Source organism: Gouania willdenowi, chromosome 13 (genome assembly GCF_900634775.1).
Source record: "Gouania willdenowi chromosome 13, fGouWil2.1, whole genome shotgun sequence".
Classification (NCBI taxonomy): Eukaryota; Metazoa; Chordata; class Actinopteri; order Blenniiformes; family Gobiesocidae; genus Gouania; species Gouania willdenowi.
Genome location: NC_041056.1, coordinates 419,999 through 434,779, shown reverse-complemented (window position 1 = coordinate 434,779; position 14,781 = coordinate 419,999). Strand labels below are relative to the sequence as shown.

The window sequence follows — 14,781 nt, the reverse complement described above, 5'->3', positions numbered from 1 at the left end:
TAATTATTATTAAGTCTAATAATGACTAATTATTAAGTCTAATAATGACTAATTATTGTTAAGTCTAATAATGACTAATTATTATTAAGTCTAATAATCACTAATTATTATTAAGTCTAATAATCACTAATTATTATTAAGTCTAATAATCAATAATTATTATTAAGTCTAATAATCACTAATTATTAATAAGTCTAATAATCAATAATTATTATTAAGTCTAATAATCACTAATTATTATTAAGTCTAATAATCAATAATTATTATTAAGTCTAATAATCACTAATTATTAATAAGTCTAATAATCAATAATTATTATTAAGTCTAATAATCAATAATTATTATTAAGTCTAATAATTACTAATTATTATTAAGTCTAATAATAATAAATATCTGAGTCTCCTCTTCTGTCCACACGCACCGCGTCATGTTTTCTCACAGAGACGTGGTCATGTGACCAGGTACATCTTGTCTTGTGACGTGTATTTGTAGAAAAAGTGTTTCTATTGATCTTTAATATGTATTATTAATATCAATATGTAAACATCTGAAAAAAACCCTCCTCATGAATGACTAAACATTTATTAGTGTTTTTTAATTTCAGGCGTTTCCATCACCAGTTTTTATTGAACTATTTAGATTTTGTGCATTTCTAACAGTAATGGAAACACATCTACAGACAGATATAGACAAACGTTAACATAGACAGACAGACATAGACAGACAAACATAGACAGACAAACGCTAACATAGACAGACAGACGTAGACAGACAAACATAGACAGACAAACGCTAACATAGACAGACAGACATAGACAGACAAACGCTAACATAGACAGACAGACATAGACAGACAAACGCTAACATAGACAGACAGACATAGACAGACAAACGCTAACATAGACAGACAGACATAGACAGACAGACAAACATAGACAAACACTTACAGAGACAGACAGACATAGACAGACAAACATAGACAAACAGCTGCTAACAGAGATAGACAGACATAGACAGACAAACATAGACAGACAAACGCTAACATAGACAGACAAACGCTAACATAGACAGACAAACGCTAACATAGACAGACAAACGCTAACAGAGACAGACAGACATAGACAGACAAACATAGACAGACAAACGCTAACATAGACAGACAAACGCTAACATAGACAGACAAACGCTAACAGAGACAGACAGACATAGACAGACAAACATAGACAAACACTTACAGAGACAGACAGACATAGACAGACAAACGCTAACATAGACAGACAAACGCTAACAGAGACAGACAGACATAGACAGACAAACATAGACAAACACTTACAGACAGACAAACATAGACAGACAAACGCTAACATAGACAGACAAATGCTAACATAGACAGACAAATGCTAACATAGACAGACAAACGCTAACAGAGACAGACAGACATAGACAGACAAACATAGACAAACACTTACAGAGACAGACAGACATAGACAGACAAACGCTAACAGAGACAGACAGACATAGACAGACAAACGCTAACATAGACAGACAAACGCTAACAGAGACAGACAAACGCTAACAGAGACAGACAAACGCTAACAGAGACAGACAGACATAGACAGACAAACATAGACAAACACTTACAGAGACAGACAGACATAGACAGACAAACATAGACAAACAACTGCTAACAGAGATAGACAGACATAGACAGACAAACATAGACAGACAAACGCTAACATAGACAGACAAACGCTAACAGAGACAGACAGACATAGACAGACAAACATAGACAAACACTTACAGAGACAGACAGACATAGACAGACAAACGCTAACATAGACAGACAAACGCTAACAGAGACAGACAGACATAGACAGACAAACATAGACAAACACTTACAGAGACAGACAGACATAGACAGACAAACGCTAACATAGACAGACAAACGCTAACAGAGACAGACAGACATAGACAGACAGACATAGACAGACAAACATAGACAAACACTTACAGAGACAGACAGACATAGACAGACAAACATAGACAGACAAACGCTAACATAGACAGACAAACGCTAACAGAGACAGACAGACATAGACAGACAAACATAGACAAACACTTACAGAGACAGACAGACATAGACAGACAAACATAGACAGACAAACGCTAACATAGACAGACAAACGCTAACATAGACAGACAGACATAGACAGACAAACATAGACAAACACTTACAGAGACAGACAGACATAGACAGACAAACATAGACAAACAACTGCTAACAGAGATAGACAGACATAGACAGACAAACATAGACAGACAAACGCTAACATAGACAGACAAACGCTAACATAGACAGACAAACGCTAACATAGACAGACAAACGCTAACAGAGACAGACAGACATAGACAGACAAACATAGACAGACAAACGCTAACATAGACAGACAAACGCTAACAGAGACAGACAGACATAGACAGACAAACATAGACAAACACTTACAGAGACAGACAGACATAGACAGACAAACGCTAACATAGACAGACAAACGCTAACAGAGACAGACAGACATAGACAGACAAACATAGACAAACACTTACAGAGACAGACAGACATAGACAGACAAACATAGACAAACACTTACAGAGGCAGACAGACATAGACAGACAAACGCTAACATAGACAGACAAACGCTAACAGAGACAGACAGACATAGACAGACAAACATAGACAAACACTTACAGAGACAGACAGACATAGACAGACAAACGCTAACATAGACAGACAAACGCTAACAGAGACAGACAGACATAGACAGACAAACATAGACAAACACTTACAGAGACAGACAGACATAGACAGACAAACATAGACAGACAAACGCTAACATAGACAGACAAACGCTAACATAGACAGACAAACGCTAACAGAGACAGACAGACATAGACAGACAAACATAGACAAACACTTACAGAGACAGACAGACATAGACAGACAAACGCTAACATAGACAGACAAACGCTAACAGAGACAGACAGACATAGACAGACAAACATAGACAAACACTTACAGAGACAGACAGACATAGACAGACAAACGCTAACATAGACAGACAAACGCTAACAGAGACAGACAGACATAGACAGACAAACATAGACAAACACTTACAGAGACAGACAGACATAGACAGACAAACATAGACAGACAAACGCTAACAGAGACAGACAGACAGACTGACTAAAATAGATGGACACAGACAGACAGATGCAGATACACAGAGATAAAAAGATAGTTGTAGATGTAGACATTGACTAACAGACACACACTCTTTCTCTCCTCAGAAACACATATTTATTAATATCAGCCCTCGAGCTACAGACAGATGTTTTCAGGTCTGTCCGTGTCTCGCTACAGGCTGAGAACTTGTTGCTGGACGCTGACGCCAACATAAAGATCGCAGACTTTGGCTTCAGTAATGAGTTTACTGCAGGCAGTAAGCTGGACACCTTCTGTGGCTCTCCGCCCTACGCCGCCCCAGAGCTGTTCCAGGGGAAGAAGTACGACGGTCCAGAGGTGGACATCTGGAGTCTGGGAGTCATCCTGTACACGCTGGTCAGCGGCTCGCTGCCATTCGATGGACAGAACCTGAAGGTGATGATGTTTAAATGTTACAGGAAATAAAATGAAATAATAACCAACTTTATCAAAATGTTGTTTAAACAATTTAAAAAATGTTTTAAAGGAAATTAATTGACTGTCAGATGTTTGTAAATATACAAATGATAATAATAATAATTATGATGATGATGATTATTATTATTGTTGTTAGTGTTATTATTAATAGTATAATTCATATTTTAATTTGAGATATAATTTCATTCACGTGTATTAGAATCACACTAAATTAAACAAAAACTATTATTAATATTATTATTATAGATTATTATCTTGTTATTGTTGTTTTTATTATTATGATTGTAGTGTTGTTAAATATTACATTTTTTGGAATTTGCGATTTACGTCAGATAAATTTATTCAACTAATTGTTTTATTTTTATTATCATTGTTGTCAATAATAATATTAATAGTAATTTAAATATTAAAATTTTTAATTTGGGATATCATTTAATTCAAGTGTATTAAAACCACACTAAATTAGACTAAAATTATTATTTTGATTAATAATAGTATTTTGTTATTGTAGTTTTTATTATTATGATTGTAGTGATTGTTATTAAATATAATAATATTTTATGTTTTTGATTCAGGATTTACTTCAGATAATTCAAATCAACTAGTCATTATTATTATTATTATTATTATTATGAATTAAAGCAGCATTTAAAGGTCCATTCATTGCTTTTCTATTTTTAGTAAATGCTGAGAAAAGTAACGTCTGATGGACTTTAAACTGCAATGTCGCCTTTTTAATAATGTTAGTTTTTAATATTGATTAAATGAGTGGAGGATGACGTGTCACATTCATATCTAGTGTTTAATCACTGTGAAAGATGTGAAAACATCCATTTACTGATTTTATAGTTGCATAAATCTTGCAGTCGTCGACCTTTGCTCTGCGGGAAAGTTGCTCGTGCATGTTTATTGTCAACAAAGCTGTTTTTCATGCACACTCAGCACTTTAATCCTGTGGGTTGTTTACACGCAGCGTGAAGTTTAACGGAGTCTAAATCATGAAGAAGGTTCCATTTCCATGACACCTTTCTTTTTTTTGACCCTGTGCTGCGTTCAGGAGCTGCGTGAGCGCGTGTTACGTGGGAAATACCGCGTGCCCTTCTACATGTCCACCGACTGCGAGGGAATCCTTCGACGATTCTTGGTTCTCAACCCCACCAAAAGATGTTCGCTGGAAGTGAGGAGATGTTTATGTTGTAGTCCAGGGGTGTCAAACTCATTTTAGTTCAGGGGCCAAATACGCAGCACTCGGACCTCCAGTGGGCCACAGATTTATTGATTATTCTGCTCTAGTTTGCACTTCTACATATACATAAAATACAAAATATGTAAGAAACCAGCAAACAATAAGTGACAGATATTTCTGTTTAATTAATGGAAATATGATGTCATCATTTGAGGAAAATGTAAAGATTTTGTAAGAATTTAGAGTTTTTTCAACTGTGAAAATTTAAAAATGTTTTATTTACACAATGACTTATGTTTTCTCTTTCATTTTTTAGCTGAATTGGGTGCTCCAAAGTGCTTTGAGTTTGACACGTGTTGTAGTCGGACAAAATGATCAGTTTTATTGATTAATATGTTGATTTAATGATGAAAAACGTCCTAATGACTTTAAAGGGGGCTTTAATGTGGTAATATGTTTTTCTCGTGCTATATTAAATTCTTCTCTTTTTTACCAGCAAATAATGAGAGACAAGTGGATCAATGTGGGCTACGACAAAGAGGAACTGAAGCCCTACAACGAGCCTGGAGAAGACTTCAAAGACACCAACCGTGTTGGTGGGAAACACCTTTAATACATTCATTAAAAATGACACGTGAAACACACAGATCAGAAGTTATGGTCTTCTCTTTGTTTCAGACGTGATGGTGGGGATGGGTTTTAACAGAGAAGAGATTCAGGACGCTTTGCTCAGCAGGAAGTACAACGAGATCACCGCTACGTACCTGCTGCTGGGTCGTAAAACTGAGGTGATTATCAGGGCTGTCCAACACGAGGCCTGTGGGCTTTTAATAAAAGGTCACAAAACACATTATGGACCTCATTTATCAACCTTGGGTGAAAACAGGACCAACGAGGGAATCAGGAACCATTGGTATCTGACCAATCCCAGCGCACAAATGATCAGGTGTTGATAAATCCGACGGCTGAATTCCATTGTCATTAACTTCCTGTTTCTGAGGCCCCGCCCACTGAGGTCAAACAAACAAACAAATATTTTCCAAGATGAAAATTGGCATCCTCACATCTGAGGAGGAGCAAAACAAAGATGTTCTTTATGAACGTTTTAAAGAAGCTCATTTAAACGCTGTGTGGAAGAGAAGCAGCTACTGAGCAGGAGACGTCTGCCCCCCTGTGTGCACTGAGAACAACTACACAACAGAGATCCTGGAGAAACACAGGGAAATATGACGTTTATATCAGCCTCAGTCCTCACGCTTTAGGCAATAAATATCAGATTAAAAAAATGATCGAAACCCTTAAAAAAGTCTTTAAAATGTTAATTTCAGCTATAATTCATCACATTACTGATTAAATACTGTAGTGCATTTGTAAAAGTTTAAGGAAGTATCAGTAATAATGTGAGCTATTTTATTATTTTAATAATCAGTTTAGATCTGTTCTGAATGTGCCTGAGAAGTGAAATTTACCTTTTTAAAAACAAATATACTTAGTGAGGATAATTATATATATTTGTTTTTAAAAATGTAAATGTCTTGTGGTATTTGTAAATGTGTTTTCTGCTTCTCAGCCGCCGTATTTTGTTTGTTTAAATGACAGCTGAGGTTTGTTTAATAGTTTATTTAGTTTCTCCACACTAAGATTATCATACACGGGGTCAGACCTGACGTGAGATCCGATCGTAGCGTACGATCACGTCACAATTGATAAATATCAAAGCTTTCATGATAAATGAGGATTATTCAATCCTAAATACAAGTAGCTGCTATTCCTAACCTGTCCACTGGGAGTCGCAATGTGTCAGTAAGAACGATTGCGTTTGTCCGACAGACGGATTTGACGGCGACGCGCTCAGGCAGCAGTCTGAGTCTGGCTCGGATCCGACCGGGTACCATCACCAACGGGACGAGCAAGCACTCCACTTCCTCTTCCTCCTCAGGCGGACCCTCCTCTTCCTCCTCTTCCTCCCACAAACCTCAGCGCAGCTCCTCCACCTACCAACGCCAGAGACGCCACTCTGACTTCTGTGAGGAACAAACCACATCATGTCCTACAGCGTGAACAACCCTGCCTCACTAATAATAAACCTCCTCTAGGTGCTCCGGCGGCTCCAGGGACCGCTCACCCCAAACGGAGCCCCAGCGGTGTCGGTGAGGGGGCGGGGCTTAAGGAGGAGCGGCTGTCCACGCGGAAGACGAGCACCAATACCATTGGCTCCCGTAGCATCCCCACGCCTTCCAGTCCAATGGTTAGCTCCGCCCACAACCCCAACAAGGCAGAGATTCCAGACAGACGCAAAGACGGGAACGCGACCACGGTGAGCGTCTCCGTCCGTCCGTCGACCAAAATAAGTACTTTCAGATAAAGTTTTAAAATACCTGATACTCATGTTGATCTCCATTATTTTATTGTTTTATACAGTATTGTTGTATTAGACAGTATTTAATATGATGTGAGTTTTATTTAATAATAGATTATTTATATGTTGTATCTATATTAAGTCAGTTGTGTTCAATTTGGCATTTTTAGTTTTTTCAGTACCAGTTTAAGAACTGTTTAAGCTCTGGAACATAAAATACTGAGTAAATCTATACATGACAGCATGAAAATATTATCATTTTGTTTTGTGTTTTTTTCATTTTTCTTTTGTCCAGAATAACGTCCCAGCGAGTGCCATGACACGGAGGAACACGTACGTATGTACAGACCGTAGCGGCTCGGACCGACAGTCACTGCTGCAAAACGGAACGGAAAGCAGGTGAGATTCATTGAGTATGAGCACATGGTGTGTACTGTATGTGATCATAGTAATAAACACATCATAAACAGAAGAGATAGCTGTCAGTTCAGCTAAATATAAGATGGATCCAAACCTACTAGCTAACCAGTTGACAGTTTAGCCACTGTAGCTAGTTCTTTGTAGATGATCAACGAGAGGAACATTTTACATTAAACTTGTAACTATTAATCTAGCTAGCTAGCTGGCTAACTAGCCAAAGTGGTAGATTAAAGGCACCTCCCATGAATGAGTCGATAAGAGAAGGAATGTAGTCTGGTATGAAAACAGTGGCATTGTGCCATCGTAACCGTCCATTAGCCTTTGAGCTCATGTCAATGTGATGCTATGCTACAGTGGCTAATCAACGTGTGCATGAGCGCACACACTGACAGTTACTGTATTATTAAAGCACTGTAATACAGTCATGTAAGTGAAAAACACTGACACGACAATTAATGCCATTATTAAGTTTAATAACTGGCTTTATTATAGTTGCTAGAACTAAATTATAGCACTTATTAGTTATACTTTATTAATTTCTCTGTATTTCTTTAAAAGTTGTCAAACTTGTTTAAGTTTAGGGGCCACGTACAAACCAGGGGATTAGAAACATTCACATGACTTTTAAAGGGAAAAAAAATTCTAATTATAATAATCATAAATTATAATAATTACAACCAAATTGTGCTTCAGTTTGAATTTTAGACACATTAAAAATGTCTATAATTCACCTACAAGATCCAAGGGTAACATTTTTAAATTACCATTAATTTAAATGTGATTATTTGTGAGATTTTGCAGGGATTTATAAAAAGATTAGTAGAAAATGTAAAAAAAAATCATGTTTTTGAAGGAACTGAACTTTATGGTGATTTTTCTTCTGTGGTTTTCCACTTTAAACAAAATCCTCCAGATTTGTTTGGCCTGTCTGTGTGTCTGTGTCTGTGTCTGTGTGTGTGTGTCTGTGTGTGTGTGTGTCTGTGTGTGTGTGTGTCTGTGTGTGTGTCTGTGTGTGTGTCTGTGTCTGTGTGTGTGTCTGTGTCTGTGTGTGTGTCTGTGTGTGTGTGTCTGTGTGTGTGTGTCTGTGTGTGTGTCTGTGTGTGTGTCTGTGTGTCTGTGTGTGTGTCTGTGTGTGTGTCTGTGTGTCTGTGTCTGTGTGTCTGTGTCTGTGTGTCTGTGTGCGTGCCCGTGCGTGTGTGTGTTATTTAGAGCGTTATGTAAAGCAGCCTCAGGCCACCAGTCGGGCGTCACAGTGTCTCTGCTCCCTGTGTTTGTTTGTATCTCACAGCTCTACTGATGCTTTTCACTTTTCCCACATGGTGCCATGATGCGTTGTTGTTGTTGTTGTTGTTGTTGTTGTTTTTTGGGGCTCTGTGTGAGACAAAAGGTGAAGTAAAGCTGCATTGAAGGATTTTATTTTTCATTTTAGTGGAACTTATTTTCAATCAACTAGTACAGTGCTTGTTGGAAGTATGTATTCATATAGTGGGAGGAGCTTAAGTAGAGTTGTCAATTATGGCCAAATGAGTATGTGTTTGAAGGTTGGATGTACAGAGAGGTGTACATACTCTGTACTCTGTAGTGTTTTAAAGGGGTACTGTATATTTGTGGGTGTAAAATAAAAGTGTGTGATTTATCTGGTTTAATTCTATGAGACATAATAAATAGTTGAATAAAGTTTGTACCAATGCTTGCTAGACATAAACAAATGGATAATAAATGTTATCCCCTGTCCTTTAACCCTCCTTTGGAAAGGAAAACTGAAAAAACCCAGTGGGAAAATTAATTACACACAAACATGTCATGTACAAGGTGCGCATTAGATTATAAACACCTGGTGAAAAAGTCAGTGTTTATAATGCTGTGTTTACAGAAAAACGTGCATGTTTACACAGACTTTACCTGCATGTGTTCACAGTACAGAGCCAGAGATGCCCCTCCCCCCTCTCATGTCCTGTCTAACCCACTTTCAAAATAAAATTACAATAAACATTTTGCAACACCAGGGTTAGGGTTAGAGTGGGTCTCCGGCCGTGCTGCTCGGCGCGTGCCTGGGCCGCTGTCCTTGTGCCGTCTGGTGCTGTGCGGTCCTGCTGGACTGTGGCCGGTTTGTGGGCTGGGGTGGGGGGGCGCTCCCCGGGGAGCTTTGCCCAGGGGCTCGCCCTTGGGGTTCCCGATCCCAGGGGGGTGCTCTTGGGGTCCGGCGGGCTTGACCGGCTGGCTTAGCCGATCCTGGCGGGGGTCTTCCGGAGCGGATGGCGTGGGCCGTTCCTTGCATGCCGGTGGGTGTGGCGTGGGGTGGCCCCTGCTTGGGCAGTGCCCTGTGAGGCCGGGGTCTGCGGTTCTACTGCCTCGGGTCTGTGCGCGCCCCATACCAGTGTGGCAGTCTGGTAAATGATTTTTTTAATCATTTACCTCATATGGGGTCACGACCCGAAGGTTGAAAAACCTTGCTTTAGGACAAATGTGATGGGGTTTTTTAGCCTTGTGAACATAACAATCACAGCCTCGTGGTCGGTTATTTCACTGTTATTAATTCATTAATAAACATAATGTTTGTAGAACTCATGAAGGAACTATTTAATACATGAATAATACTTGACTGTGCTTACAAACCTAGTTGAGATCTAATGTCTATGTCTCATGTCTTTTTTGTTTTTGTTTTCCAAGTAGTGTTTCCCACCGCCTGCCTCCTGCCTCGCCCTCCACGCACAGCATCACCGGTGCCTCCGCCTCCTCCTCGTCCTCCTCGTCCCGCCTCACCAGAGGCTCCACGGTGAGGAGCACCTTCCACGGCGGGCAGATCCGTGACCGCCGCCCTCCATCTCACGCCCCCCCAGCCTCGCCCACACTGTCACATGATTCCAGCCCCCTACCCCACGCCCGGACTCGGGCCACCAGCAACCTGCTGAGCAAACTCACCTCAAAGCTGACCCGCAGGTAAGACGAGACATTGTTCTGTTCACTTCATCTTTATCTAACCTTCCTGCCTCTGGCTCCTCTTCGCTAACCAGTGCTAACCAGTGCTAACCAGTACTAACCAGTACTAACCAGTGCTAACCAGTGCTAACCAGTGCTAACCAGTACTAACCAGTACTAACCAGTGCTAACCAGTACAGGCCTGGTTTCTTTACGGTTTCCCTCCACAGACGTGTCAGAGCGCGTCCTTGTTGTCAGACCTCAGTCCAAAGGAAGTGAAAAGCCTCAGGTTTTCTCTCTAACTCCGTCCAAATACTTGTTCATTGTTTTGTGATTACTGAGTAGATTTATAATCACTTTAACTGTTTCTATAGTTCAAGTCTGAACTTAAATCTCCAGTAATATATCAGGGATGTCCAGAAGCGTAGGCAGCGGGTAGAATCTGCTACTACTCTCTTTCTGGCTGCCTTCTACTCTTAAAGATGTTCATAAATGATTCCTTACCCCTTTAGCACCAAAAGAATCTCTCTTATATTATGTGAATATCTTTAAAAGTCAGGTTTTTCTATTAGCTCGGTCTGCTAGCATAGCATCTCTTCTTCACTGCTAGAATAGCTGCATCCCAACCAAACACTGGGTTAAAAACGCCCTCTGCTGGTCCAAACTAATATCTGGCGGCTGCAACTGAAGGAAAACGATCATTCTCTCTCAACATTTACCCAAAAATATAATAAATGTTAACATTCACAACATTACTGAATTCACCTAAATTAAATAAACATTATCTTTTAGAAAGATTCAACAAAGAAAAGAGTAACTGGTAGGAATAATTCACAGACCAAATTTTGAAAAAAGTTGATTTTGAAGAAAGAAGAAAGATTTCTCTATGGAATTGAATATGTATTTCTTTTTTAAAACATTCATGATCAATATCATTATGAATTAAAAATCCTACGTCCAGCATACTGGGTTATGAAAATTACAAATGTATGGGTTAGATATATTATGAATATTAATGTGCATTGATACAACTAAATATTTTACCAAAACCAACTACAATCAAATCACACATAAATGATGTAAATCATACAGATGTTCCAGTACCAGACAGTATTCTACAGAGGACTACTAACAGACCACGCCCCCATACTACTGCTATACTATAAGTTGGTACATTTTACACTGGAAAGAGGTAAACTGATAGTGATGCTCAATTCTTTGTCATCGTTGCCATGGAAACCAGATTTCAACTTGTAAATGCATCATGTAAACACAAACTAGGTGAGAAAATACATCATGATAAGAAAAGTGCTACAAAATAGAAGAAAAGCCACAATTACACTAATATAATGCACCAAAAGCCAACATATAGCATCATTTTTGCAAAATAAACACACATGCTGCTTCAGCGTGTGTGTTTATCACAGCAGCATTAAATCATTACCAGTCGTCCTTCTATTCAGATCACAGGAATAATCCATTTTAGATGATAGTCCATTGTTTTATCTGACTGCTGCGTCGCATTGGGTCAAAAACACGTCAGATCATGTCTTAAAGCAAGGCGATACAAGGTGATATAACAGCTACTAAAAGTGGAACTGATGTGAGCGTTTGTGCTGCTCTTTGGTTTATCTTTAAACTGAATGTAAAGATATTAAGTGTAATATCAACCTGCCCTCGCCATGTTTGTTTTAGCTGTGAGGTAGTTTGAGAGGGAGGAGCTCACATTCTTATGTAGGGTAGGCGGAGTCAGGATTGTCAGGAGGAGGAGTTTCCACTTTATGATGTATTATTGGGGCAAAAATCCAACTGTCCTGTTTACAGCTGACTTTTTATAAAATGTAGAATAACAATGGAGGGAGAAACAGAACTGTGAATGAGGCTAAAAGATATTTATTACTGTAGCTAAATCATTAGAAAATAATACTGCCCCTCTGAGCTTTACAGAAAATCTACAATAGATCTACCACACAGATGTTTTATTGCCCCAGGATCAATTTTAAGAGTCATTGTGACAATTATTGATTAAATTTGCACTAATTTTCTCAAAATTAGGCAAAAACTTTGATTCAGTGTGTACAGTTCAGTGGTTTGGATGTTTGGATACACAAATTGACACCAAAAATGCAGAAAATGACAGCCTTTGAAATGTTGCTATAGATATAATGAATGTAATAAAGGTTGTGCTTATGGAAACGTAGAGAAAAACCAAAGTGCTGCTGTCTCATCTCCTGTGCTGCTTATTGTTGCTTTGTCTGTTTGTTTCTCCTGAGCCGCTGCACTCACTCTTTCACCTGCTTCGGACCACACTGTAAAAAAACTACAAAAAAAAACTACACAAAGTAACAAATATGTCATTATTCTGTGAGGGAGCGACTTCAGCCCAGAACTGTCTAAGACTCAGCTTCACAGCTACACTTTAAACTAAATCAAATGTAGACTTTGGCTTTATTTTTACCTCAGTTTAAGCATAAATTATAGGAAAATATGTTTATCACAATTAAGGATGTAATGCTATGAAAAAAGTTCAGTGTGTACGGTTCAGTGGTTTGGAATAAAATCCCCCAAAATGTAAATAGTTTGTGTTTGAAACCAGAAGTCATATTATTAATACTTTAGTAGATTTTAGTCTACAACCGATTACGTCTGAAAGCAGTTTCTTCATTTAGTTTGAAACCACATCATTGCAAAGCATGCTGGGAAAACTGCACACTGACCTGTTTTTTTTTTTTTTTTTTTGTAGAAACTAATGTGATGATGAGCGTATTAATTAGTTTGTTCAATCACTTACAAAGAGAATAACGTTCTGTTTTCAACAAGAACGTTATCTCAAAAAATATTTGTATTATTACTATTTGACTTTCTTATTTTACTGGTATCTGTTGTGCTATAGAAATATCATTATTATTTTTTACTGTTATTATGAAAAACATTCAAAATGGCAACAAAAATTTACTAAACAACTCCAAAAACACACAAAATTACACAAAAAATATGCAGAATGATAAAAAGTATTATAATGATGCAAAAATAAAATACACAAAATGACATAAAGTACACAGAACAAAACAAAAACACACAAAGTGATAGAAAATTGTACAAAATAATAAGAATCTTTTCCAGTGTGTCCGAGGCCGTGTTCCTCCTCCTCACTTGCTTTTCTGGGACTCACCCTCTCTTCCTCCTCTTCCTCTTCATCCTCTTCCTCCTCTTCCTATTCTTCTTCTTCTTCTTCCTCTTCTTCCTCTTCCTCCTCTTCCTCTTCCTCTTCCTCTGCTATAGGGTCACTCTTGACCCTTCTAAACGTCAGAGCTCAAACAAGTCTGTGTCGGGCTGCACCCTCCCACAGGGCACAAAAACAGTTAGTAAGTCTTCCTTTCCCATCTTTTCTGGCTGCTGTGTGCGTGTGTGTGTGCGTGTGCGTGCGTGCGTGTGTGTGCGTGCGTGCGTGTGTGTGCGTGCGTGCGTGTGTGTGCGTGCGTGCGTGTGCGTGCGTGCGTGTGCGTGTTTTCCTTGCCGCCATGATGAATTCATGTTGGGTGTGGGATACATATGTATGTGTATATACGTATATATGCATATGTGTGTATCCATAAAATGAAGAGTCCGTCCTTAAGACTGCTCTACTGTAAAGTGTCTTGAGATACCATTGGTTATGATTTGGAGCTATACAAATAAAGATTGATTGATTGATTGATTGATTGATTGATTGATTGATTGTGTGTGTGTGTTTGTGTGTGTGTTGCATGTGTGCGTGTGCGTTTGCATGTGTGGGAGGAGCTTGTTCTTCTCTCTGTGCTTCACCTGCTTTCTACTAAAATGCCCAGCAGTGATTATTACGTTCAAGTAAAGTTATTGTTTTTGTTTGTTTATATGTTGTATACATCAGACATGATGTACAGTATACATGTGTATATTATACACGTCACATTAAATCACGTGTGTGTACGTGTTCTATTGTGACGGCGTCTCAGAGGAGGTGGTTTAGAGCCCGTGTGCTAATTGTTTGTGTAAATAATGTGAGTGTGTATGATTTTGTTGTGTTATTAAATGGAGAGCACATGTTTAAATATGGAGTATGATCAGAATCAGAAAGACTTTAGTTATTCCAGAGGGAAATAACTTTGTTAGAGGTTTGAGAAATAATATTATAAATGAAAAGAAGAAACACTAAACAAGAAAAGAAAGAAATTAAAATTAAAA

At 38.5% G+C, this 14,781-nt stretch overlaps 1 protein-coding gene across 3 annotated transcripts in view; it reads left to right on the top strand.

Annotated features, from left to right (window-relative positions):
* Window positions 1-14,781, top strand: part of mark4b (MAP/microtubule affinity-regulating kinase 4b) — a 50,091-nt gene that overhangs the window by 31,649 nt on the left and 3,661 nt on the right. For 2 of the 3 annotated variants that reach the window (XM_028464961.1, XM_028464964.1), the window contains exons 8-15: window positions 3,416-3,652; window positions 4,752-4,871; window positions 5,377-5,476; window positions 5,559-5,668; window positions 6,711-6,906; window positions 6,977-7,197; window positions 7,535-7,638; window positions 10,330-10,599. In XM_028464961.1, coding sequence (XP_028320762.1) covers window positions 3,416-3,652; window positions 4,752-4,871; window positions 5,377-5,476; window positions 5,559-5,668; window positions 6,711-6,906; window positions 6,977-7,197; window positions 7,535-7,638; window positions 10,330-10,599 — 1,358 coding nt within the window. Of the gene's footprint in view, window positions 1-3,415; window positions 3,653-4,751; window positions 4,872-5,376; window positions 5,477-5,558; window positions 5,669-6,710; window positions 6,907-6,976; window positions 7,198-7,534; window positions 7,639-10,329; window positions 10,600-13,860; window positions 13,944-14,781 lie in introns of all 3 variants that reach the window. The other variant, XM_028464963.1, reaches the window with a different exon arrangement.